General features: G+C 38.3%; 1 protein-coding gene across 5 annotated transcripts in view; it reads left to right on the forward strand.

Annotated features, from left to right (window-relative positions):
- FER (FER tyrosine kinase) overlaps positions 1 to 27,287 on the forward strand; it is a 190,510-nt gene extending 163,223 nt beyond the window's left edge. For all 5 annotated transcript variants that reach the window (XM_038170166.2, XM_072030728.1, XM_038170164.2 and 2 more), the window contains 3 exons: positions 12,994 to 13,148; positions 16,906 to 17,028; positions 19,031 to 27,287. In XM_038170166.2, the coding sequence (XP_038026094.1) occupies positions 12,994 to 13,148; positions 16,906 to 17,028; positions 19,031 to 19,173 (421 nt within the window). In that variant the 3' untranslated portion in view covers positions 19,174 to 27,287. The remainder of the gene's footprint in view (positions 1 to 12,993; positions 13,149 to 16,905; positions 17,029 to 19,030) is intronic.
- Positions 27,288 to 27,630: the final 343 nt, after the last annotated feature.

Raw genomic sequence — 27,630 nt, forward strand, 5'->3', positions numbered from 1 at the left:
TTCAGGTATTATCAAGTTTGTAAACAAGTTAAACCAATATTTAATGCCTCTGTGCAGAGAAATCGATGATAATTCGACATTGTGCTACAGAATAGAATATGTAAAACATTCAAAACTTAATTCAGAATTAAGAACTGAGAAGCCCTCCTTGTATAAAAGGGCAAGGACAGTTACTGCAGCAAGTTTGGTACATCAAGTAGGTTGATTAACTCCATGATATTATCACATAAAGAATTTGCTAGTTAATATAATCATATGCTCTGCTGTTGTGTTTCACCTTCATTATTTCTATGAATGATACAGTACATATGGAAATTCTTACTTGAATATGGTGTTTGCTTACTGGGAACAACTCAATCTATTTGTACATCTGATTTTGTAAATGGAAGATGTCTCTGAATTTGAGTTGCAACTTTCTTGAGCGAAGAATGAAAACTTCTGATTCATCTTGGATAATTAACCATCTTAGATACTTAAAGAATTATCTATCTTGGCTGACTACTTTCTGGACACTTAATTTTCTGTAAAATTCACTTGAATATCAAATATGTTTTTGAGGAGTATTAAAAATGTTATGAATATCATAAACTTACCCATGTTTTTGCTTAAAGGTAAGGATGAAGAAAAGGCAGAGGCATTTAATGGTTTTTGGTTTTTGTTTGTTTCATTGCTTTTTGCCTCAGCTTTTAATCACAATGACAGATCTTGGGCTGTCCAGTCATTAGAGTTGGAAGGACCACAACTAGGGTAGCAGTGACTTCTCATCTGTGGTCACCAAAATTATAAGCTGAGATTGTGTCAGCTGGGTGTTCATAAGACCATGAGGCCTTATGGGATTCTCCTCAGACTACTGAAGAAGTTAGCAGACATTATAGCTGGACCCCTTTCAATAACCCACCAAAGCGCTTGGGAATCTGAGGTCTCCCCACAGACTGCAAGTTAGCCAGTGTTACACCAATCTACCAGAAGGTCATTAGAAATGACACAGGAAACTACAGACCTTTTGAGTCTAATCTCAAGGGGGATGCCTTGCAAAGGGACCTAGATACACTGGACAATCATTGGTGGCATGAAGTTCAACAAGGTAAATGCTGGGAGCTGCCCCTGGGGCAGAGCGCTGCCAGACACAGGAACAGGCTGGGAGATGAGCGGCTGGGGAGCAGCTCAGGAGAAAGGGGCCTGGGGGTGCTGGTGACAGCAGGCTCAGCATGGCCAGCAGCGTACCCTGGCAGCCAAGAGGGCAAACACCGTTGTGGGGTGCATAAATACAGCATCAGCAGCCAGTCAGAAGTGGTGATGCTCCCACTGTATTTAGCGTTGCTGCGGCCTCACCTTGAATATTGTGTGCAGTGCTGGCTTCCACAGCGTAAGCCATAGAATCACAGAATGGCTTGAGTTGGAAAGGACCTTAAAGACCACCCGGTTCCAACCCCCTGCAATGGGCAGGGACACCTCCCGCCAGACCAGGTTGCTCAGGGCCTCATCCAGCCTGGTCTTGTACACCTCCAGGGATGGGGCATCCACAGCTTCTCTGGGCAGCCTGTGCCAGGGCCTCACCACTGTCTGAGTGGAGAATTTCCTCCTAACCTCTAATCTAAATCTCCCCTCTTTTAGTTTAAAGCCATCTGCAAAAAGTCGCTGTCTTGTCTTTTTTATAAGCCCTCTTCAAGTACTGAAAAGCTGCAGTGAGGTCACCCTGGAGCCTTCTCCAGGCTGAACAGCACCAGTTCTCTCAGCCTTTCTTCATAGGAGAGGTGCTCCTCTGGACCCACTCTAACAGCTCCACATCCTTCTTGTGCTGGGGGCCCCAGACCTGGATGCAGCACTCCAGCTGGAGCCTCAGAAGGGCAGAGCAGAGGAGGGTAATCGCCTTCCATGGCCAGCTGACCACACATCTTTTGATGCAGCCCAGTATGCAGTTGGCCTTCTGGGAAGCAAGTGTGCATTGCTGGCTTGTGTTGAGAGGACAATAAATAGGATTGTAAGACACTTTGAAGCATCCAGAAAAGGGCAACAAAGCTGGTAAAAGGGCTGGAAAGTATGTCCTGTGAGGAGAGGCTGAGGACAGTTGTCTGGTCTGGAGAATAAAAAGGCCAAGAGGTGACCTTATGGCTCTGCAACTTCCTGAGGAAGGGAAGGGGAGAGGGAGGTGCAGGCCTCTGCTTCATGGTAACTGATGGCAGGACTCAGGAGAACAGCACAAAGCTATGCCAGAAGAAGTTCAGACTGTACGCTAGGAAAAATGTCTTTACCATGAGTGGTCAAACACTGGAACAGGCTTCCTAGATAGGTGATTGATGCTCCACACCTGTCAGCGTTCAAGAGGCTCTTAGTCAATGCCTTCATTAATGTGCTTCAACTTTTGGTTAGCCATGAAGTGGTGAGGCAGTTGGACTTGATGATCTTTGTAGGTCCCTTCCTACTGAACTATTCCACCCTATTTGTGCCTATTATACTATAATGTTCTTTCCAGACTGTAGGAATGGTTGCGTGGGATCCTGTAGTGGTATTTCTGTCTGTCCTACTGTTAGGGATTTCTGGAATGTGTTTTTCAGTTTTCAGTTGCCCTAGTATTATAGGATTTCCATAAAGTTACTTACCATCCAGTGCTAGCACTATCTAGATTCTTAGTTTTCACGTAGACTATCACTAGAATTGCTTTTTGTTGTTTTTTTTTTTTTTTTTTCTAAAATTGGATTCTCATAGTCTAACCCATAACTTTATCAGAAGTAAGGAGACTAGATAGTTTATTGTACAGTTGTCCAAACTTAATATGTAAAGGCCTTCTCATGAACATAAAATGTAGGTTATGTAGACCTTTAGTTCCCCTACCTCTAAAAGGAAGAAAAGGGGAAGGGGCGAGGGGGAAACAGGGAGGAGGGGACTACTTACAGGTTTAGCATGACTTTAAAATTGTAGGGAGCATTTATGTACCCTTGTAAGTTGTTCGTGTTGGACAAAGTTAAGGTAAGTTTTCCCAACTAACAGAAGAAAAAAGTTGAGATACAAATAAATTGAATTGCAAACCATTGTTTCAAGAGATAAATGAAGTATAAGGGGGAAGAAAAAGGACATTAGACATTCATAAGTCTTACATTTAGCTCAGCTCATTACATGCAATCAGAATTGCACAGGAAAAAAGGGTTATAAAAATCTACAGGGACATCAATGCAAAGAAGATTATTATAGACTAAAATGACTATGCTTCTGTATTCATCAAAATAATTGTTCAGAAAAGTACAAATAATAACTATTATGTTCTGAAAAAAAGTTGAGAAACAAGGCTGATAAAAAACATGTAGATGCTGCTGATAGGAATGTTTCTGTTCTAAAAGCAGAGACATTCCTCAGAAAGAGGAGAAAGGTGGGAGGAATAGATGATGTATTGATTTATTGTTTCATTTCTGTCTTTATAGTCTACTACTTTGATGGTATTTGGTTCTCTTCAGGGGAACTAATTGTCTACCATGCCCATCTTTCCCTCTTTCAAAATAGTTGGTATGGAAACCTTGTCATTCTTTGAAAATGGAGGATACCTAATAACTTTCCTGAGTGCTTTTCAAAGAAGGTAAAAGTTTTGTAATGCATCAGTTTGTATAGTCACATATCTGAGCTGCAAACAGCAAGTTTCCATTCCTTTATTTTCCTCCATTACTACCTCTTTAGTGGGCAGGTGCTCCATAATGTGTGGTAGGAACCTGGGATTCATCCCAGGTAAAAATGTACCCAAAGCAGAAAGGGTGCCCCTCAGCAGCATGGCACTGCATGTCACCCCGCAGTGCCCCCCTCATCTCCACCTGGGCTGTGCCAAGGATGCTGAGCTCTCTTTGAGAGCTGATGTAGGCTATTTTCTCAAAGGCATGAGGGGTTACTCACTGCTTCATTCCCTCTGTGGGGGACATTTTTAGCTTCCTTATTTACCTAACTGCACAATGAATCAGGGTCTTTGTTGACAGTGGCCCACCATACTGAAGACAAACAAAAGTCTTCTTTTAACAGCCTGATGCTAACTGGGAGCAGAAAGGGATAACTGAGTTTGTCATCCATATTTGCAGCATCTTTAAAACATGTAGCGCTGCCTCCCAATATCTACTGAGCATATTTTGTATTTGAATATAGTTTTGTGATTTTGTAGAAATCTGACATTTATGAATAGCTTCTTTGTTCACCAACTTACCAATCAATTTCTAGTTAGGCCATGCATTAATTTTAATCCTTAAGGTTTATTGGCAGTTCATTTTTTCCTGTTTTCTTTGGCCTTTATTATTTAAAGTTTGTCTTTTGATTTAAAGCAATCTTAGTAAGATTTGTTCACAGAGATACATTCATCAAGATGTTAGAAATAATTTTGTCTGATAGCTCTAACTGCCATGACTATGAGAGTCAGCAGCACAGTGCTGGTTCTTTGGAAAAAAATCCACCTTTAGATACAAGCCAGGTATTGTGGTGCTATTCAGCTACTGGACACAGTTATTTGGGGTTTGGTTCGTAACTTTTTTTTCTCTTTTAAGCTGTTTTTCCTAATTTTTAAGTCTCTTAACCTGCAAGTTGCAAAATACTTTGGAGAAAGTAATTGAATGTCACTTACTGCTGCGAGGTGGGGAAATCTACTTATTTTATGGTTGAGAAAAACTGGGCAATATTGAAAACTCTGGGTAGTGAGCAGAACACTAGACATTATTAAGAAATCACTGCCACATCTAACTTGGGTCTTCTCTGTTTTCATAGCCCTGTTCTTCTGTGAGAATGAAGGTGGACGTGTATAATATGAGGAACAGAGAGAAGCGATTATTAGTATTACAACTTGTACTGGGACTGGCTGGGATGGAGTGAACTTTCCCTGCAGTGCTGTGCTCTGCACTTGTAGCTAGAACAGCACTGGTATCACACCAGTGTTGTGTCTATTGCTGAATGCTGCTGGTAAAGCATCGGCTCTCTACAACTACCTGAAAGGAAGGTGTGGGGAGCTGGGGGTCAGCCTCTTCTCACAGATAAACCAGCAATAGGACAAGAGGGAATGACCTCAAGTTGCGCCAGGGGAGGTTCAGATTGGAAATGAGAAGACATTTCTGCTCAGAAAGAGCAGTCAGGCGTTGGAACAGGTTGCCCAGGTTGGTGGTGGCATCACCTTCCCTGGGGGTATTTTGTAAATAGGTTTGACCTAGTGCTTAGGGACATGGTTTGGTGGGTGACATTGGTAGCAGGGTGATGGTTGGACCAGATGATCTTAAAGGTCTTTTCCAACCTGAATGATTCTATGACCCTATGACCATGGCTTCCTCTAACCACCCAAGCCTGGGGGTGGGCAAGACGTGGGGAGGGGACATTGCCAGAGCAGCTGACCTAAACCAACCTAAGGGGTACTCTGTGCCATATGGTGTCACACTCAGCAATAAAAGGGGGGGACTCCCATTTTGAAAAGGTCTGTCCTCCCAAACAACTGCTACACCCTGATTCCTGTATCGATGCCCTGATTGCTCGTTGATGGGAAGTAGAGAGTAATTTTTTTCACCTTCTCTTTGCTTCCTCAAGGCCTTTGCTTGTTGTTGTTTCCCTCTTCCTTTTCCCTTTAATTAAGTTATCCTTATCTCAACCCATGAGCTTTTTTTTTTTTTTTTCTTTCCAGCCTGCTCTCTCTCTGAGAGAGCAGTTGTGGTGGAGTTTGGTTGCCCAGCAGGGTAAAACCACCACACAGTTAATCACTGTTTTCTTAGAATTCTCTAGTATTCATAACGATATATGAACTAATGTGGAGAAATCAAGAACAAAAAGTGTAAAAGGGGGAGGACAGCACAGAACACTTCGAAGGATGCATTTCTGACCTTCTAATACTTTTCCAGTCTGTTATTAAGACATATAATTTTGACTGTGGTCTCCATGTATAACAAAATGAGCACCATGTGTGTATCAAGACAGTTTAGAAATAGGTATAATTTGACTTAGTTGGCTGCCACCACTGAACATTACCTAATGTGGTCGAAGGAGAGGTAGTGTCTATAGTCCACAAAAAAAATTGCAGTTTCACTTGTAGACCTGCCACTCCTTTTTTGATCAGGTAGTAGACTGTTTTGGTTGAATTAAATGTGCAGAGGGGATAAACTGATCCTGTTCACTAATTAATTACTTGCTTTTATCACCTAGGAGTGTTTTAACTCCGTGATCCAGGGAGGGGCTATAAAATGGCTAATTAGTTCGGTGAGGCAGTCTGTCCTGCTGCTTTAGTAATGAGTTTACGCTTTTGTTTTGCTTTAATTGATGGAATCCCATTCAAATACTAGGTATTACTTTCAGTGTATTTCTTCTGGGGGGCGGAGGAAGGGGAACAGAGTCCTTAGAGAAAAGTTTATGTGGTTTATTTCTTCACTGACAGACATGAATCCAGATGGTAACAACTCCCAGCACAGAGGAATTGGCTCTACTTCCTCTTTAACTTGCTATTGAATTTTTAGCAAAAGGGTTGTATGATCTCTCTCTCGCAGATTCAGCATATTCAACCCCTGTTAGTGATTTGTAGTCAGTGCCCTGTTTGCATTTAGAGGAACTGCTTAAAACTCAGATCTCTGATTTACATATTAATTTTTATTCTCTAGTAGTTGGAGGGAAAGCATTTGTTTCTAATAGCACTAGGAACTTGCATAATCATGGTATTAAGTAGTGAGAGTCATAGCTTCTCTTGTAGTAACAAACTTGTTCTACAGAGGATCAGTGTGATTTGTTCCCAATTTGTACAGATTTCACAATGTGAAATAAGGAATATTTGCTGATTTTCTATGTTAAAGAAGATATATATTGATTTTATGGAATTACTGAAGCAAGTTAAAAATGCTGCATGAGAAGCAAAACAATGCCCCATGTAGAGAGAGGCACCTAATGCAATTATATCTGCACTGTTTCAAGATGTGTGCTTTAGGTACCATTATAAAGAAGAAAGAAAACAAATAGAACATACTCACTTCCTTCATGTGTGTGCTTTTTTAATGACTGTCTAGAAAGTTAAATGAATTACTACAGATATTTAACATTGAAATTATCTGTAATAGTTTGTAATAGTGACTCTTCACAGTTGTTTTCTGTTATCAGCTCGCTATGCATACAATTTTCAAACAAATGCTTGAAATGCCATCTATCATATATACTGACTCTTGAATGAAACCCTATTCTGTGTACTTCATATGGAAGGTTAAGATGCAAAGGGTATTCTATAAGCACCATAACAGTATTATAACCGTAATATACCGTATGGTGGACCAAGGGAAACCAGCTGATGTGATTTTTTTGGACTTCAGCAAGGCTTTTGACACGGTTTCCCATAGGATCCTACTGGACAAAATGTCCACCATACAGCTAAATAAAAACATCATACGATGGGTGAGCAATTGGCTAACGGGCAGGGCCCAAAGGGTTATCATAAATGGGGCTGCGTCAGGCTGGCGGGCGGTCACCAGTGGGGTCCCTCAAGGCTCCATTTTAGGGCCGGTACTTTTCAATATTTTTATAAACGATCTGGATGTAGGAATAGAAGGCATTTTGAGCAAGTTTGCTGATGACACCAAACTTGGAGGAGTTGTGGACTCTGTTGAGGGTGGAAAGGCCTTGCAGAGGGATCTGGATAGGTTGGAGAGCTGGGCGATCGCCAACCGCATGAAGTTCAAGAAGAGCAAGTGCCGGGTCCTGCACCTGGGACGGGGAAACCCTGGCTGCACGTACAGACTGGGCGATGAGACGCTGGAGAGCAGCCTAGAAGAGAGGGATCTGGGGGTCGTGGTAGACAGCAAGTTGAATATGAGCCAGCAGTGTGCCCTGGCAGCCAGGAGGGCCAACCGTGTCCTGGGGTGCATCAAGCACGGCATCGCTAGTAGGTCGAGGGAGGTGATTGTCCCGCTCTACTCTGCGCTGGTGCGGCCTCACCTCGAGTACTGTGTGCAGTTCTGGGCACCACAGTATAAAAAGGACATGAAACTGTTGGAGAGTGTCCAGAGGAGGGCTACGAAGATGGTGAAAGGCCTGGAGGGGAAGACGTACGAGGAACGGCTGAGGGCACTGGGCCTGTTCAGCCTGGAGAAGAGGAGGCTGAGGGGAGACCTCATCGCAGTCTACAACTTCCTCGTAAGGGGGTGTCGAGAGGCAGGAGACCTTTTCTCCATTAACACCAGCGACAGGACCCGCGGGAACGGAGTTAAGCTGAGGCAGGGGAAGTTTAGGCTGGACATCAGGAAGGGGTTCTTCACAGAGAGAGTGGTTGCACACTGGAACAGGCTCCCCAGGGAAGTGGTCACTGCACCAAGCCTGACTGAATTTAAGAAGAGATTGGACTGTGCACTTAGTCACATGGTCTGAACTTTTGGGTAGACCTGTGCGGTGTCAAGAGTTGGACTTGATGATCCTTAAGGGTCCCTTCCAACTCAGGATATTCTATGATTCTATTATGGTAGAGCTGTTTTCATTTATCAGTAGCAAATTTACATGAATTAGAATCCTGGAAACTGGAAGAAAATTAAAGCTGTAACTTACTAATTTAAAGCAATGGAAGTAATACTTTCTGATGTCCTGACTTATTTCAGATTATAGCTATAAATTCTGTAATAAATCATAGTGGCCATAGTACAATTTTGGTTATTTTGTCTTGTTTCTGGGCTGAAAAATATGAATATCATCTTAAAGGAGACCATCAGACACGAGGAGAAGCAATGAAGAAGCTGTATGCAATATGTCAAAAAATCATAGCAACCCCTCAGAATAAAAAAAGGAAAGCATGAGGTAGCTAATGTGTTGATGTTTTTTAAAATGCTTTTAAAAATGCAAATACAACAAATCACTGAGGATTCGAAGCAGATGTAAAATGACAGCAAAAATGCTAACAAGATACCCTAATTTTGAGGGTATTTATAAGCCTTAGGAATGAAATAGCAAATGTTAAGCAAATAGACATTGTGAAGACGTTACAAGTAAGAGAACAGGAAAAAAAAAACTGAAAAATACATTCACAGTAGATGAAATTACAGAAACTGAAGTGGCTGAAGGTGAAGCACTGAGAATGACACTGTACTCATGCTGCTTCACCCCACTGAATGGCAAGTTACTAAGAGTGTGAAGTAAAAGAACTTTTGGTGCGATTTAGCATGATTTAAATATCACTGTATCTGCTAAACATTGCTAGTTGTTATGTACTCCAAGAAACAACTCCTCACAAGGATAAGAAAAGTAAGTGTCTGAGAGAAGGATTACTCTTGATAATTACGACTTGATCACCTCTGTGATGAAATGACATCTTGGCAGATAAAAGGAGAACAGTGGATATTGCCCACTTAAACTTCAGGAGGGCTTTTGGCACAGCATCCCATTAGAACCTCTTGGAGAAGCAGCTGAAATATGGGCTGGGTGGGCCAACAGCGAGGTGGACTGAAAATGTGCTGAACAGCCAGGCCCAGAGGGAGGTGATCAGTGGTACAGTCTCACTGGAGGCCAGTAACAAGCAGAATACCCTGGGGGTCAATAACGAGTCCCATTTAACATCTTTGTTAATGATGTATGTGATGCAGCAGCATGTTTGCAGATGACCCCAAACTGCCCAATGCACCAGAGGGCTGTGGTGCCACCAGAGGGACCCCAGCAGGCTGGAGACATGGGCTGACAGGGACCTCATGCAGGTCAGCAAGGGAAAGGGCAGAGTCCTGCACCTCAGGGGAGGAACAGCCCCAGTACTGGGTTGGGAACGGTCAACTGGAAAGCAGCTCTGCAGAAAGGGCCTGGGGTCCTGGTGGGCAGCGAGCTAAACACAAGCCAGCACCAGGCTTTTGTGGCAGAGAACGGTCTCTTCCTCCATGGAGATACTCTAAGGCCTCTTAGACATGGTCCTCAACCATTCTGTGATTACAAAGCCCCTTTGACTTTTTAAGTCCCAGAAGACCCAAAGACTTACAAAGTCCTGAAGACTAAGGTGAGAAAGGGAAAGAAAAAATGCACATCTAAAGTGTTTTCTAAATTAGTGAGAGAAAGAGCATACCTGACACATGAGAAAGGAATACAGCAAATCTACTTAAGTCAGAAATAAACATTTTAAGGTCTCAAAAGGCTTTATTGATGCAAATGATGTCTTAAAAGTAGTACATACTGTTACAGGTTCAGAAGTTTGGGAGTTTTAGCTGAGAGAAAAAAAAAAAGGTATTAATAGTTGGAGACTCATAACCATTACTACTGTATTTATTTTGCTCTTTGTAGTCTTACTAGTAAGTTATGTTTCATCTATCTTACAATGCATCCTTTTCTATCTTACTGTTAGTAACACTCACCATTTCATAAAATTCTATTGATGTTCTGTGGAAGATAGCAATGAGAATACTTCTCTATTTGATAGATGGGTAACTGAGATAAAAATAAAGAACCAGCAATTTGCCCAGAAAGATCGATGGTAGACTTGACAGTGGTGTCCACCCGCGCAAGCTGTGGGCCATTAGCTAACCAGTGGCCCATGATTCCTCTCTTGGTGCTCATGTACAGGGTGGCAGCTTGAGTAGTATCATTCTGTGACCCATTGCCTGGTAACAGACAGTTTGAAAATCACTTTCCTGAAGCAAAACTGTTTTGTCTGTGTTTTTTTTTTCAGGAGATCTAATGTTAATTTATGTATATGTGTATTCAAAATACAATGTCACAAGCTCTACCAGTTTGATTTTCTTGGAAGTGTACTTGTAAATTTCTAGTAATGATGAAAAATGCTTCCTCTAGGTGACTCTAAAAGAAACAGAAAACTGGTACAAACAAAACAGGCAAAAACTATGTGAACTGAGTGTAATCTTTGCATACAAGCAAAGACTGTGTACTATGTTCTATGTATTTTCCCTAATAATCAGGTTTATATATGAGGAATACACCTAAAAAGAGCTCATTACTTAGGTTTTTCTAAATAACTTGTTTAAATACTAGGTCTGACATAGGTAAGGAGGTGTTCTTGATATTAATTAACTCCATGAATTTTCTTTCAGATATAACTTTTACTTATTTTTACTGTTCTTTACTTACTACTTTTTCCACTACTCATGTGCATCTGTCACAAAATTTAGACTAAATGAAGTAAAATGACCAAAAAAAAACCACACCTCATAATTAAAGTATGATTGGAACTTCAGCTATAAATTCTTGAAGTTTCATGGTGATACATTTTACTTGAATATAAGCAATAATAATTTGATTTTGTTTTACAGACCTCTTACTTTCACTGAACAGTATATCATGCTAACATCAAACTGTATACCGTGGTGCATATTACACAAGCATATCTTCAGCTGGAAATGGTGATTTCAGGTGTTTTTAAGTGGTACATCTTCTCTAGCTGCAAGAATAATTGCACAGAGCATCATGCTAGAGATACATAAATGTTCTTATTGGTAGAAATCTTGTGTGAGTCAGCTACAGTTTAAATGTTTGGATCTATTTTAATAACTACCCTGAAACAAAGGCTCTGTCTACATAACACAAAATGCAGTGCAATATCAATATGGATCAAATGATCAAAGTAGTTGTAGACATAAAAACTTTAACATATATATATATGGATCAAGACTTCTACTTCAGACTAAATTCAGTTTGGGCTTCTGTGCTGGATGTCACCACCATTCATAGTGTTTGAAGCTGTCGTTGGTTCAGACCCTTTTTTCTGCTTTAGGTGTGGAGACAAATTTGGTGCACAACTTCTTCCTTGGACATCTTCCAAAAATGATGTAGTTTCCATGCACCAAAATCTGTCTTCAAAACCAATGTGCATTAAATGCTCAGGGGATTCGCTTCAAAACTGTGCTACAGCTCCAGTCCAAAGCATGAAAGCTAATGTAGTTATCATGGAATATTAGCTGTTTAAGCTGGAAACAAACACTGTAAATTTAGTTTTAAAATACTTTGCCCATGAATTGTAGGTAGCATTACGGATTAAATTTTATTGTTTTAACTCTTTTTTTTTTCCTCCTAAAAATTCTGTGAACTTCATGGATAGTTGTGGTGGGTTGACCTTGGCTGGCTGCCGGACACCCACCCAGCTGCCCTCTCACCCCGCTGCTCAGCAGGACAGGGGGAGGAAGTAAGATGACAAAGCCTGTGGGTCAATTAAAGGACAGGGAGATCACCTACCAAATACCATCACAGCCAAAACATACGTGACTTGGGGAACTTCAATTCAATTTATTAACAAATAAATTAGGTTTGGATGGTGACAGACAAAGACAAAAACTAGCACTCCTTCCCCCCTGACCTCCCCTTCTCCCAGGGCTCAACTTCACCCCTTCCTTCCTGACTCCTCTACTTATCCTCACCCCACAGGCACCGCAGGAGGATGGGGCATGGGGGCTGTGCTCAGTCCGTCCCAGCTTTGCTCTGCTAATCCTTCCTTCTCACACTTTTCCCCTGCTGCTGTGTGGGGCTTCCCACAGGCTGCAGTCCTTCAGGAGATGCCCAGCTGCTCCGCCACGGTCTCTCCGCTGGCCACAGGGGAACTTCTGCTGTGGCACCTGGAGCACCTCCTGCCCTCCTTCTGCAGGGCTGGTTCTCTCACACTTGCTCCATGCTCCTCTCCCCCACAAGCACCATTTTCTTCCTTTCTTAAACCCGTTTCCCCAAGGCATCTGGGCTGTGGGGCCTGGCCATGCCCTGTGGTGAGGCCGCTGGAGCCGTCAGGAACCGGCTGTGTTGGTATGGGGCAGCCCCGGCCTCACCCCATGCATCAGCCCCACAGCCCCCTGCCAGCACCAGGGCACCATGATCAAGGCATTGACCAGGCACAACAGCCTCACCTGTGCTCATTTCATCAATGAACTGGTGACGATGACATACTTGCTTTTACTGGCCTGTGAAGGTGACGCGGTGACATACTTGCTTTTACTGGCCAGTTCAGCTGTGGTAGAAAAGACCTAATGATCCATTTCATGTTGTTCTTCACAGTTTCAATGCTCTTAAGGATTTTCAAATTTGTAAAAATGTTGTGGTTTCTATCTTGTTCTAACCTAGAGACCTGGCTGCAAGGAACTGCTTGGTAGGTGAAAGCAACATACTGAAAATAAGCGATTTTGGAATGTCTCGTCAAGAAGATGATGGAGTGTATTCATCATCAGGCTTAAAGCAGATTCCTATCAAGTGGACTGCCCCAGAAGCCCTCAACTATGGTAAGGATGAATGTGTACCTTCTTGCAAAAACACCTATAGCATGAGAAGATAGGATGAGAAGGGCTCAAGGCTCAAGACAAGGACAGGGAGATGGCTCCCCAGTTGCCATCATGGGCCAAACAGACTCAGGGAATGGAGACTAATATAATCTATTGCCTATCCATAGCAGATTAGAGCAGTGAGAAACTAAAAGCAAACTAAAAGAGGCCACCCCTGCAGCCCCCTGCTACCAAAGCCTTGCCACATAAACCCAATACAAATGCTCTGTTCAAATAAAAATGTTTCAAATATGCTAATGTGTAGTGAGGCTAAATATTTTAACCTCATTTGTGTGTAAAATACTGTTCCACACTCCAAAAGAAGTTAGCAACATCAGAATTGTTATTATGTAGCAATAAAATAATGCTCTGGTTATGTTGCCAACTGATTCTAGTGGCTGGCCTAGTTTGTCATCTAAATCATTAGCAAAATGAGTGGCAGGTTCTGCATATTTATGGCAGTGATTACTCTAGCATTTCTTTGAAAATGGTAGAAAATGTTAGTATTCCACGTTAGATAAGTCATTGCATTTGAGAGGACTAAAGTCACTGCTTTATATATTTTTTTCAACTGCAGCTTTTCTTTACCTCCACTTTTATAAATTGCTATGCTGTTATCATGGATGAAAATGCCATTATTTTTGCTTAAGGGAAGTGGTCCTTACTATGTGGGTAGTTTTTCCAAAACAAAAATAGAAACTGCTGTATTTAGCTTTTTAGCTTGCAGGTGGAACTAGAAAAAATTAGATTTTCTAGGTGTGCTGTGAAGAATCAGCATATTAAATGAATGATGTCGTACTCTGAATGCATTTCTCCCAACCAGATCTTTACTTGATTTCTTAGAAAAAAAAATGTTTTAAATACTTTATTTGAAACATCTGTAAATATTCCTATGATCTCTTAAAGCTTCTGTTTAAACTCATGGATTGGAAATCATAACTTTATGGCTCACAATTGAGAGCAAAATGCTTCACTTCATTAACAGTTTTGCAGGAGTTAATGCCATTACATAGTAAGCTGATCTTCCTTTTGTAAGGCTAAAAATAAATGTAGTTACACTAAGAGAGCTTATAGTATCAATTATTCTCAGAGGTGCTAATGTTGCTAGTGTTTACTGTGTAATACACTTTCTCTTCTGTGTGTTTTTTTTTCTACTACAACTGGTGTTTTGAAAGTTGAAATAATTTTCATTATTTCAGACGTGCATACGGTTTATTTGATATATATGATAGAAACATAGTGTTTATAGGCATATGCAGTCCAGTGAACTACATAAAGAAGGAAACTGTCTTACATGACAACACGTTAATTTTGAGGGTATTTTTATGCAGATTACTGGGCACAAAACTGCAGCTGATTAAAATCAAATTGGTGTTTCCTAAAATGCATCTGTATCCAACCAGTTTTAAGTGATTTTCTGTAGCATTTTGAAAAAAAGTTATCTCGAACATTTCTGAATGTGTTCAGCAGTCTCATATTTAACTTTCAAAATGTGGTAGTAGGTTTCTGGGTGTTTTTGAAGGATCTTCTTTTCTTCTCAATAGAAAGATGCAAGTAGAAATATTTGTTTTGCATTTTACAATCCTAATAATGTGGTCCTAAGTACTGCATTCATTTGTGTAGGTAACACTGAAGGTATTTAAGGATACCAGACTGAAACAGAACTAAATCTTCAATATTTCAAAACTACTTGGCAGCCACTCTTTGTGCTATTTCATAGTGGCAAAATTTAAAGGTTGGAAGATGAGGGGTTGGGTAATTTTCCCATCACATGAATGATACAGTGTTTAAGAAAATAAGAAAAATTTGGTTTTTAATCACCTTTGAATTCATACTAAACAACAAATTAATAGTAGCTCAAAAAAAGGAAACAAACAAACAAATAAAAAAAACAAACAAGCAAAACAAAACAAAGGAAAAAAAAAAAAGAATTTGTGAATTCTGGAAATTGGATTAGGAGAAGTGGAGTGGTTAGAGAGTTGTGCCTGAAAACATAATGAAATCCTGATGCTTCTGAAGTTTGTGGAAGACTGAACCTCAGCTTCAGTGGGTACTGTTCAGTGCCATTCCTTAACATTATTTTTGCTTGGAGCTACATGATTCCCATCACTTTCAGCAAGTGGAAAAACTGCTTTAAAAGCTCTTAATAAAGATAAGATATATATGTCAAGTGTAGGATATTTTTGCTTATGGTTCTCTCAGAATTCAAATACACATTTAGAAGTTATGTTTTTTGAGTACAACTTCATGTTGTTTGTTATGTTAATAAATCACTGCTTTTTTTTTCTATGTATGAATAAGCTTTTTTTTTCCTTTTTCTCTTTTTTTCCCCCAGATAATAGCATAGCTGGAAGGCTAATTAACAGTGAAAAACATGTATTTTCTTTTTTTATTTATTTATTTTAGTTTTTAAAAAGCTAATCACCTATCTTGTATTTACTGAATGATTTCAATGAAAAGTGTTAAATTACTGGATGCCAAACTCTGAAGAGAGTTGATATGTAGACAAGAAAACTAATCTTGCAGCAAAGAGCTTAGTGAATGTCCATAATTACCATCTACTAGGCACACTAGCAAATGTAGCACAGCTGGAAGTGATACTTAGTTTACAGTAAACTGAACTTTCTGATGTCAGAACAGTTGTCGTACCATGAACTGTCATGACAATTTACATGTGTTTTCCTTTTTTCTAGTGAGAAGTGGCTTAGTTTGGTTTGTTTAGTGGTTGGACATGAACAAACAATACATTCTCAAGCATGCATATAATTTTAAGAACAAAGGCATACACAATATAATAGTATGCAGCAGAAATACACACATCAAAGCTGATGAAAGAAATATGGTAAATGGATTTTTAAGTTAATGTTTTCATAGGTCCTGCTGCTGCAAAGGTCTTGCAGCCTTCACTTTGTGATGCAGTACCTTTCTTAATGTGAATCCAACAGGGACAACGGTAGTATTTTCTCCAAGATCTCACCTTCCATAACATAAAGCTTTAATTACACAAAGAGGTTTGGAATTCAGTTATTTATTTTTTTTCTGTCTCTGAAGCATAGTTGAAAACAGTAGAACCAGCAGGCCTGATGTTTTCTTTTCTTTTCCTTTAACTGATTGGGAGCATCAGTTCTTCAGGGTCCAAATTAAACAACAATTGAAGAAACTATACATTAATTTTCAGAAAGTATTTTCTCAATTAAGAATCCGATGTTCTCTGGGCAATTTTGGCGACATCAGCTGTGGTTGGAATATGCCATGCTATATTAGGGAAATGGGAAAGGTAATTTCTAAGAAGTATCTTTAGAGTTGAAGTGAAGGTGTGTGATCTTTTTGATCTTTTTTTTTTTTTTTTTGTGTGTGTGTGTGTGTTAAAAGAAGAACAAAATTCGTTTTGGACAGTAAGAGGTAAAGAATTCTTAACTTATAAGGAAATAACTGACATGGTAAGGTCTTCTCAGCCATATGCTGTATGTAACAAGTCGGTCAAACTTCTTAAAACTTCAAGTCAGCTTATATTATTCCTAGGTATTGACCTTAAGATAACTTGTTTACCATTGTAAATGCTGGAGACCATGATACTTGCAGAATGTTTATTTAGTAGCTGCAACTTTGTTCTGCTTAAAGCTTGCTAATATAAAACTTGACAAAAAATATGTGGCTGTAATCATCTGAAGCATGAATTTCTGTAAAGGATAAGCTGTGTGTTTTCTCCTTTCCTCAGGGAGATATACATCTGAGAGTGATGTATGGAGCTTTGGAATCCTCCTCTGGGAGACCTTCAGTTTAGGAGTATGCCCATACCCTGGAATGACCAATCAACAAGCACGAGAACAAGTTGAGAAAGGTAGGGAATGAATAAAATGCTGTATAATCCATGAGGATGTAGTACATACCGTATAAAAATAGCAAAGAAATAGCATATCAGTTGCTCAGCAATTTTATCAACAATATTATGAGATTATTTAATTGCTAAATCTGGCATTCTGTGAAGAGCAGTCTGATTTATAGATTTCTTGAAAAAAGCAGTATATTGACCAGTGACTTAAAGGAGGAAAGACTTACATCATGTTATGTGTATATAGAACATATATAACTAAAAGGTGAGATGGAGAAGTGGATTTACTGCTGTGCAAAGCAGAGGCTTGACCAGAATGAATTATTTAAGATTATGCTAATGCAGGTATAAATATTCTAAACTGCTGGAAGAAAAAGTCTGTATCATTCCATCTTCTCTATTAAAGCATTACAGACAAAATTCTAGCAATTACAGTGGAAAATGGTAAGCTGCTTGAGCAGTGAGAGCCATATTTCTCTCCTAGAAAATAATCAAAAGGCTTTTATTTAAAGTAGCAAATAACTGTGAGCAGGGTTTCAGGACTTTGATTTATTGTCATCATTTTTATTGACATTTCAGAACTGTGCTTCCTCTATATGTGTAAACAGGTTCTAAGCAAGTAAAACTGCTAAATAATTTTAAAAGAAGTCTTTTTATTATTATTATTATTATAATCACTGTAGGTGACCACTAAAGCTTGTCCTTAAAAGGCCAAAGAAAAAAATCTAGTCGTTTCCAGAGCAGAAGCATATTTGTAAAAGCACGTTTTATTACCTAGTTACTGAGATTCTGTTTGAATCCACTGAGAAGAAAAATCTCTCAAAATTGGTACAATTCAGAAATTAAGAATTATATAATGCCTATTCAGTTTTTTATATTGTAGGAAAAGCATTCCTTTTAGCCTATTTTTTTTGTCATTTATTGTATCAGCCTATTTTCTTGGTTTTCACAAAATTATAGCTTTTCTGTTTGAATAGTCAGAGAAAAAAATGCTCTAGCTTTTCTTCCTGATCTTGTCTGTCTCAATTACTCAATCAGTAAGAATCATCAGTAAATTTAGCCACCTTAATGCTTGTGTTGAACCGGGATAATTTCAATCCTAAATGACCATACAGAATCACTTCATTTTAAGAACAAAAAGAAGTTGTTGCCATCACTGTTTTGAACAATTAGTTTCTAGAGGCAACTTTGTGAAGAAGAGAATTTTTAGCGAGTTTCATATTATCTGTAAGTATCCTAAAGCCTGGCTGTTCTCCTTTGAAGTCGCATGCATTAATCCAGCACCTCGAGCAGAAGCATATGATATAAAAAAAAAAAAGAAAAATAGTTCTTAGATTTACCTCTTGTCTGAGTCTACTGTCATTTATATTCTGATTTAGAAAGAGAGATACGGAGAATTGTGCAGTAAGCCTGGAGTCACAGAGCTGCATTAGCTGTAGGGTCCTTTGTACCAGCTCACTGTGCTGTCCACTGCCTGGTCTGGCTGCTCAGCACATTTTCAGTGCACCTCACTGTTGGCCCACCCAGCCCATATTTCAGCTGCGTCTCCATGAGGTTTGAATTGGATGCTGTACCAAAAGCCCTACCGAGGGTTAGGTGGGCAATACCCGCACTTCTCCTTTTATCTACCCATATCTGAATAGTTATCAATGATTTTTCCAGTGGGTTGGAGCATTGGGTGACATGACAGGATTAAAACTTATGAGGGGTAACTGCTTCTTAAGATACAGGAAAAAAATTATATGTAGGTTGCTGCCCTCAGCAATGAGAGGCATACTGGCAATTCATCCTATACAGATTAAATGTCATTGGTACCCAAGTTTACATCAGTTTGATACTTAACCATCCAAATGGGTTATGTATTGAAGACTTTGTGTGTATTACAAGTCCTGTAAAATTTACCCTCAATATCTGTTTTAATTCAATGGTCTTGAACTTCTCTCGTTTCTTTTTAGATTCATCAATATGTATCAGTTTTCAATACTAAACACTTTATTTTCTTGTGTACCAGGTTACCGAATGTCAGCTCCGCAAAAATGTCCGGAAGAAATATATAAAATAATGCAGAGGTGCTGGGACTACAAACCAGAAAACCGTCCAAAATTCAGTGAGATTCAGAAAGAGCTATCTTCAATCAAAAAGAAAGTGACATAGTGATATACTGGTGCCAAACTCAATGTGTGGGACTTTATTTTCCAGTATTTTCTCCCCTCAAACACTATGCGTTTATACAACATTATTTGCAATATTCTTCTAGGATTACTTTGAAATTAACTGTTTTTTTAATATACATGTGTGCCATCTTGAACGATGTCTACACCTGCATTAAGGACATATACTGCCAAATGCTATATATCCAGTCACAGTAATATTGTCATTTAGGTTACATGTAAATAGGAAAGCACATACTATAGATTTAAGGGACTGTGGCTTTTATGTGTTTTACAGCAAGTAACTGCTAGTGACATTTTTCACAGTTTTTCTACTTAACGCTGTGTTCTCACTCTGCTATCCCTGTCCCAGATGTCAACACCAGCGGCACTCTAACATGGTGACTGTGTCATGCATGTTGGCCTTAAAACTGAAGACAGTTTTGACAAGTATTTCAACTAGAAACTTTTATATTTTTCAAATTCTTTCTGCAACTGATATTTTTAAATGACAGTTTGTTTCAACAGTAAAGGTCAGTTAGGTTCTGGATGTAAGTCTGCTTACTAAACAGTGAAATCCAGAATTTTCTTTTGTAGGAAATTGTTACATGTCCATTTTCTACCATGCTATAATACGTATTTCTGACTTTTGATGTGATTTGCTTCTACTTCCTATGAAGTCATCAAAATTCAGTAATATGTCTCTTTTACAATTGCCTATGTTTATTTAAGAAACGACAACAACAAAAAAATCAAGTCTTTACTACACGAAAGACTTAAGAAATTTCTTAAGTTAAGAAATACTGCAAATCACCTGTCTTCCAAAGAACATGTAAAAACAGTAGGCCAGCAGAAAGAAGTTTGCTAATGATAGCAGCATGTATTAGGTGACCAGTAATAGCATTGTTCTTAGAGAAGTTAAAGAATGTGAATTGCTAGATTTGCTTTTGATCCTGATTTTTTTCATTAAATTGGTAATAATTCTCAGTATGCAGCTAAACCTTAAGGCTTTGCTAAGCAAAAGTACATTCCATGCATGGTGTACAAAGGAAAACACTATGTCTGTATAGCATTAGGAGTCATTCATGAAATCAAAAGAAGGAAGTATATTTTAAGCCTCTGGCAGGCTGAACAAAGAAGAGAAATACTAACCTTCAAGAGATTTCAAAAGATGGGGATAGGCAACTTGTAAATGCCACCAGGAATTAAAAAATATATTTAAAAAAATGTTTAAAAAAATAAAAAAAAAATAAAAAAAATAATAAAAAAATGGTTCCTCATTATAAGACAGTAGATGGGGGAAAGAGGAAAGGTACAGTTTATTGCTCTGGCTTTGTGTCCTTTTTCTAGCTTGGATTATTTTCTAGGGCCCTATGTAGAAATAGGAACAAGTTACAGAACCCTGGTCTGAGTTCCAGATTTAAGGTGCTTAAAATTTCTTTATGAATTACCTAAAACATCCAGATCAAGAGATGTCCATTACTGCTAGTGCAAGTAAGAAACAGAGACTGAAAATAACACAGCATCTGGAATGTTTATTACCCCTATACTTGACTGTTACCATGGGATTGAGATGTAGTGAAGTCTGGCTACATTACATTGTTATTTCTATTAAGTTGACTTTTCTATGGTCCACAGCATTTTTGCTCTTTAAAGTGTATTTGTGGTAGTACCGAGTGATAATTTTTAAGGGCTTTGCGTGACCAAAATATGTGTAGTCTGGAAGAGTTTGTTACATTGGAGTTAGTGTCCAAAAAAAACAAAGAATGAGCATGCTGTAGCACCTCACCTGCATTTGAGGTGGAACTGTCAGCAACCAAATATAAGGAATGGGGAATGCTTGGATTTCTGAAGGGATTTTTTTCTTGGAGCTAAGGAAGCAAATATATACCCCTGAAGGTATAGTACTTGAAAAACTTGATGGCCTCAGTGTAAACCCCCTTGCCAGCATACTGGACATATTTTCTTAGTGCTACATTTCCAAGTAGCCCAAAGATATTTTCAAGAGCAGTGGGAAGCATTCTTGTTAGTTTGTATGCTTTCAAGTATTACATAAAGTTTGTGCCTTAATTTGCTAGTATGCTAATGCAAATGTAAGTGCACTAAGATTTAAGAACTGCACCACAAAAGTACAGAAAAATCCCTGTCCCAACCCCATGATTAATTCAACTGCAGGACATTATGTATGCATCACTAAAGTCTGCAAGTAAGGATAATGGTGTCTTCTCTGTCAACATTCATTGCTTCTCTGGAGAGTTGATATTCTTCTTCTATGAAGAGAATTATTTCTTCACTATATAACCTTGCCAGGAAAAAAAAAAAAGTATTTTTTAAGTAAAATACTTCTTTGTTTGTCTTAAATTAACTAGTGACCATCCTAACTATCACATGCAGATAAGGAATACATTCATATTTTATTCTGAAAGGGTTAACATTAGTAATTCATATCACACTGCCATTTAAATTTAAAGTCTGTAAAACAGGGGGTTTATATAGCAGCAAGATGTATTATTACTGCTGAAGTAAGCATCAGTTCAGTTAAAAAACAATCGCTTTTTGGGAGAATACCAGAAAGAGTTTATAGGTATAAAATAAATTTAAACACATTATGTGTTCTGGTTTTTGGTTTGTGTTTGTTTTGTTTTGTTTTGTTTTGTTTTTCCTTGTAATTAATTTAGCAGTGTTTGTGGCAGAATTTGTTCCTCATGTCTCGCTTATAATTTTTGCCATTATACACTTTAGGAAATGAAATCCATAACTGTGGAAAATTTTTTAAGTTTCTGCAAACTTCTTGCAGGGCAATTTCCAAACTTTAATATTTAAGACAGACATGGTATTTAGGAACCACAGCTGCCATATGTGCTTGCTGTGAACTTTTGATGACCGAAGTCTTGCATTATTCAGAGTTTTCCAAGGTACTGATCATTTGGTTTGTGTGCTTGGTTTGCTCTAGAGAGTGTACAAAAAATGGGTTAGTCTCTTTTGGAAGCATGGTATTTCAAGTAGGTTCTTACACCTGCACTCAACCAGGCAGAGTCCAAGGGAGCTCTGAATGGTGTGTGCTGCTTAGGAGGAAGGACTCCAAATACTGCTAAGGGTCTGCTATAGGAGATGGAACTCAACAGGTTATCTGTTATTTTCATCTTTTTTTTTTTTTTTTTTTTCCCCTGAGGAATTGCATTCATTGTTGTTTTTTTTTTTTTGGTTGTTTTTTTTTTTTTATTATTATTGTTCTGAAGACATGCTTACTTTCAGTAGTTTTCATCAGAAATTGAGCCCAGATGTAAGCTTCAGAGTTCAGTCATCAGTGAAACCATGAGGATTCCTAAGCATTTCAGTTCTATGGGAAGTAAAATATTGAAAAGCATCATGTCTGAAAACAAACTTTACTCCAGCAGAGGTATGACCTTTCAAAATCAGCACTCCACCAAGACATTCTCCTTGAAATTTACAGCTTCTTTAGTTTCTAATGAAAGCAATGAAGTAATTTTGCATTTAACATCTAAAGTTATGTTGCATTTTTTCTTCTCAACTTCAGCAAAGATCTACCATTTTATTGAGTTACTTAATATTTTAACATTGTTTTTGGAAAGCATATCACCATAAGGCTATCAGTAAGAAGTGCAGTTTGTAAAGTGAGTCTCATCCTATTTATGTGAGTGAAATAGAAGACTAGTTAAGGAAATAATAGGTTGTTTTTTAATTCATGTTTTTAATCACCTGCTGTACTTACATCCTAGGAGCACATCAGTAAAGATTCCTATGAAGTTATATATTTGTTATCTGTTACAGCTATTTTAACCATTTTGTTATGCCTTTTGCACCCATTGCAAAGATACTAACAACAACAAAAAGCATACCAAAACAACAACAAGACCAAAAAAAAAAACAAAAAAAAACAAAAAACACCACTTCTGACGTTACACAGAGTAACCAAAGCTCAGAAACATTTGAAAATGCCTCCTTCCTCCCCAGCTTTTCCCAGATGTGTGGCTGCATGGATAGTAACAACAGTGATTAACTGGTAGGCCGGTTTCCATTATTCTTACTGTCATGTCCTCTAAATGGCAGTGCTGCTGATGCACTTTCAACTGTGAGCTATTTGAAGAGACGAGTTAGTGTGTGAATAGTCATCACATTTGATATTTGAGAGCAGTAGTTCTGAAAATGGCTGGTTGTCACAAGTAGTGATAACTCATTTTAAAGGTGGAATAAAAAGAAAGAGGCTAATTGGGAACATCCACTTTTTTGTAACAGCTGTCCTGTTTGTAGGTGACAGAAGTGTTTGGTATGCCTGCGCACTTGTATTTGTAACATTTTTATGACTAAGCATAAAGCAGTTTAATATTAAAATAAGAGTTCACCAATTATTTTCTTTTTCCTAAAGCAAAAAGGGACGTGTGGTATTTGTTGGAGGCATTCTTGCTAGGCAGGTTAGAATAATGTGGAGGGAAGAATGCAGGGAGGAATACCTCTTCTACCAAACAAGATACTTTCTGTCTTCTCAGAATTATCAGGAATAAAAAAATAAATAAATACATAAATAAATAATAATTAGTAATTAGAAAGTCCAAGGGATGTCCAGTATTCCTGAAGTTCCAAACAACCTAGTAAATCTGAAACGTCAGCTCTAGTAAAAGAGTTCTCTTCTATTTTCCTTCTGCAGAAATTACTACAAAAAAATTGAGTTCTTGAACATTCAGCAGTAACTGTGTAAGGAAAAATGCATCAACCTCAAAACCTATCCACTGTACATAGAAATAACATCAGTAAGGAATATTATTTATAGTCTTATACTATAATTCTCCCAGGATAGTGTTCCCTCCTCAAAGGCTACAAAATAAAATTAAAAAAAAAATAAAAAATAAAAAGCTTAAAAATCAGAAAGTTTCCAGTTGAAAACACAAGAAACCAGGGTCAAATTCTGAATGCTCGTTCTAGTACTGCCACTGAAAAAGATAATGCATCTGTGATTTCTAGCTCTGTCCATTTTTCAGCCTTGCATATTTGTAGATTATTAACACCCAACTTCACTAGCAGACCCAGAAAGTAAAGACTGCTTCAGTGAAAAGCACAGCAAGTTAAGCTTAGCAGTTCCCACATTTTCCCCACTATTACCCATACTTACAAAAAAAAAAGGGGGGGGGGGGAGATAAACAGGGCTCGCAAATACAGTTGACTGAGGTCACAAAGTAAAAACACAGAGGTGCCATTACATCCTTTTTTCATCTGTCATCGTATTTACAAAGTTCAATGCTTTGTAAATAGAATTTGCAATAATTGGCTTTGTGTTTAGACATAAAGATGAACTGTGAACCAATGTAGTATCATAGGACTCACACTGCTGCTACCTGCAAGAAGGCTTGGAAAAAGTGTTCCTAACTTGCAACTGTTTGGAATTGCCATCTAGTTTAGAACTACAGCAGTTTGTACTACGTAATCAAGTATGTAACTGAAGTTTTGTAGTGCGTAATCAAGATCAAGTATAAAGCCGATGTTTTGTTAGTAGGGTAGGAGAGACAGCACATGCTTCTCCATGCTTCCCTTCATAAATTTAAGGCAATTCTGCTTTTTAAAAGAAAACAAGCAAACAAACAAAAAATAAACAGATTGGTCATAGATTCCTTCTATATTACAGATGTTGAAAATATTGGACACAATTTTTCACCACTTAAAAAAAAAAAAAAATATATATATATATATATATACACATTATTATTTTCATATATAGTCAGCTCAGTCTTTCCCAATATACGAAGAATTCTGTAATTATTAAATCTAGTAAGAATATGAAACACTTTTCTTACTGGTATGTAAACTAGCTCACTCCAATCCTGTGCTTCAATTATTAAAGAATCTTTCTGCCCTTCACAAAGGGGTGCAAGAGGTTAATAAATCTGTCTGAGCTCTGCTGTAATAATCTGGCCCTTTGCAACTCCAAACTGTTTCTTAATTCTGATGATGCCATGTAGCACACATGGTGCCTTTGCACTTACTACAAGAATGTTACTGTTGTAACAGAAAAGTTCAAATATATCCCTGTTTTTGCTTGACTCAAAAATATTATATTGATGTTGTACCTTGATTCCCGTGGCAACGTGTTGATATGAAAATTGAAGTAACTGTGAAGGTGAAGCACATTGTTCAAATCATGTTTCTAATCAAGTTACAGACCCTGGATGTATCATGAATTGTACGTATCATAAAAGACATCAAAAAAGCAACATTTCTGACTGCCTGGTTTGTGACACAGAGCATCCTGCTCTTATTGGGAAAAATACGAGCCTAGTTGTGCTCCTGGAAAAAGGATTGATTTGGCTGTCAGACTAGACTCAAAACACTATCTTTGAAATTAGTAACAATGATTTAATTCCAACTAAGCCTCACCATAAACAAGCCTTTTAGTTACAAGAAATTTCCAAAGAGTGTTAATTTTCATTATTGTTATCCATTTTGGTTTGAGAAATTTGACTTCTGTCTGTAACATTTACTTGTACCGGTAATTATACCCCGCTACCAACAAAAGCTAAGGCTTGCAACTTCAGAAGATAAGCACTGATCTGTCAGTAAAGGTCTGTAGGGAGTTAGTTCTCTAGGTGTCTAAGTTGATATTTTAATGCATTTTAAATATCAGAAAAGTAATTGTTTCAGCAAAAACCTGTTATGCAGTTTCAACAGCAGTATTCCTTCTACAAAATATTCCTGCAGTAGTAATATTTGTACTGGGCTTGAATTCAACACGAAGGTAGAACTGTACCTTTCTTCTTCCTCTCACGTTTACCAGAAAGGGAACTGCTAAGTTAAAGCAGACGGTCCAGGTGCTTCTGGCAGCATAGATGCAGCCAGGATGCTGCAGAGGCCTTGCAGACTGAATGGCACCGTTTTATGATATGCTTACACTCACTACAAGTCACTAACAAATCCTCTGGAGACTGAAGTTTGCTGTATGTCTGAGTGGGGCTGATTCCTTACATCGCCTGAAGTTGTAGTGCTTTCGGAGAAATAGTGACAAAAGACTTTATTTTCTTTGTCACTATGCAGGCAAACAGGGAAGGAGATAAACAAGGGGGAGTCTGCATTATTAACTTTCCTTCCACCTTCTGCTTGGTGGAATTCAAACTCTTCAGTACCTACCACCTAGAGGCATGCCTGATCCTGCTGTTAGGTGTGTAACAATTGCCTGTAACTGACAGCTTAACCTGTTTCATTCCACCAAGGTCCTCACCTAATTTTTTACTAAAGTGCTGAAAACATGGACTAGGAAGAAATAGACTCATCACATTGGACCCCAAAGTCAGGCAGACACCTAAACAGAAACTTTGAGGACTGAAACCCAAAAACAGACAACTGGCTGTACCTTCTACTAAAGGACTGTGTAATTATATGCATATTCAAAACACTTCCAGAGATGAAACTTGAACTAACAGTTGTAGGACTGCTGTTTTCCAGTTGCACGTGTTTCTTTTCCTTTGTACTATTGTAGGCAGCTGGAGATGGAGGAGAAGTGTTGGGGAAGGAGGGAAGGTTGGTTCGCTGAACCACTAGCACACACAAAATACTCTTGACACCACTAATCCCGAGTGGGGCACAGTTGGCATACATATTTAGATTTCTTTTCAAGTTCGTGCCAAAGTATGCACCAGCAAGTTTAATATCAGGTAAAGCACCTTTTATACTCTTTGTTGTTTAAAAATAATATATTTGTGAAACAGATTGATAATACATAACACTGGAAATGGGTGCGTCTTCCCAAAAGTACACATGTAAAAATAAAAAAATAAACAACCAACATTGCGAATTTATCTGACTTTTAAGCAAGTCTGAAAAGGATAACTATGTAATACAGTTGCCAGTTGTCTGTCCTTTATAATTTTAAATAGATCTGCATTTTAACTTTATTTATTTGCCTTTTTTATATACTTTAAAGTTACACTTTTGAACTTAAGCTAACTTTTTATTTTCCTAGGCTGATACAAAACAGAATTTCAGTATTCTTGTAAACTGCAGACCATTTTTGAATAGTCCTCTGCATTTTCTTATGGACCAGTTACCACTAATGAGTCTGCAGTCCTCCCTTTTTACTGTACTCTTCCAATAAATGTAAAATATTTGTATCAAGCTGTCTCATTTTATTTGTTATTTACAGGATATATCAATTTTCTTCTGTAGTCAAGTGAAAGATCAACTTTAGTAACTCTGTTCTTAGGAATACTACAATTTGAAATATTCTGTATTTCACACGCAAGAAAATCAATAGTATTTTTTAGTTGTTTGGTTTGTTTGTCTGCTTGCTTGCTTGGTTTGTTTGTTTGTTTGTTTTTCCAAATTTTTGGCGTTTTCTGTGTGATTTTCTCACAGTTTGGTGGTCACTTGTCTCCCTTTGTAATTCAGAAGGCACTGAAAGGAGCTATCTGATGGGCACAAGTGAAAGGACTGTCAAACATGGTTCAGAACTTCGGGG

Source organism: Anas platyrhynchos, chromosome Z (assembly GCF_047663525.1).
Source record: "Anas platyrhynchos isolate ZD024472 breed Pekin duck chromosome Z, IASCAAS_PekinDuck_T2T, whole genome shotgun sequence".
In the NCBI taxonomy this organism is placed as follows: Eukaryota; Metazoa; Chordata; class Aves; order Anseriformes; family Anatidae; genus Anas; species Anas platyrhynchos.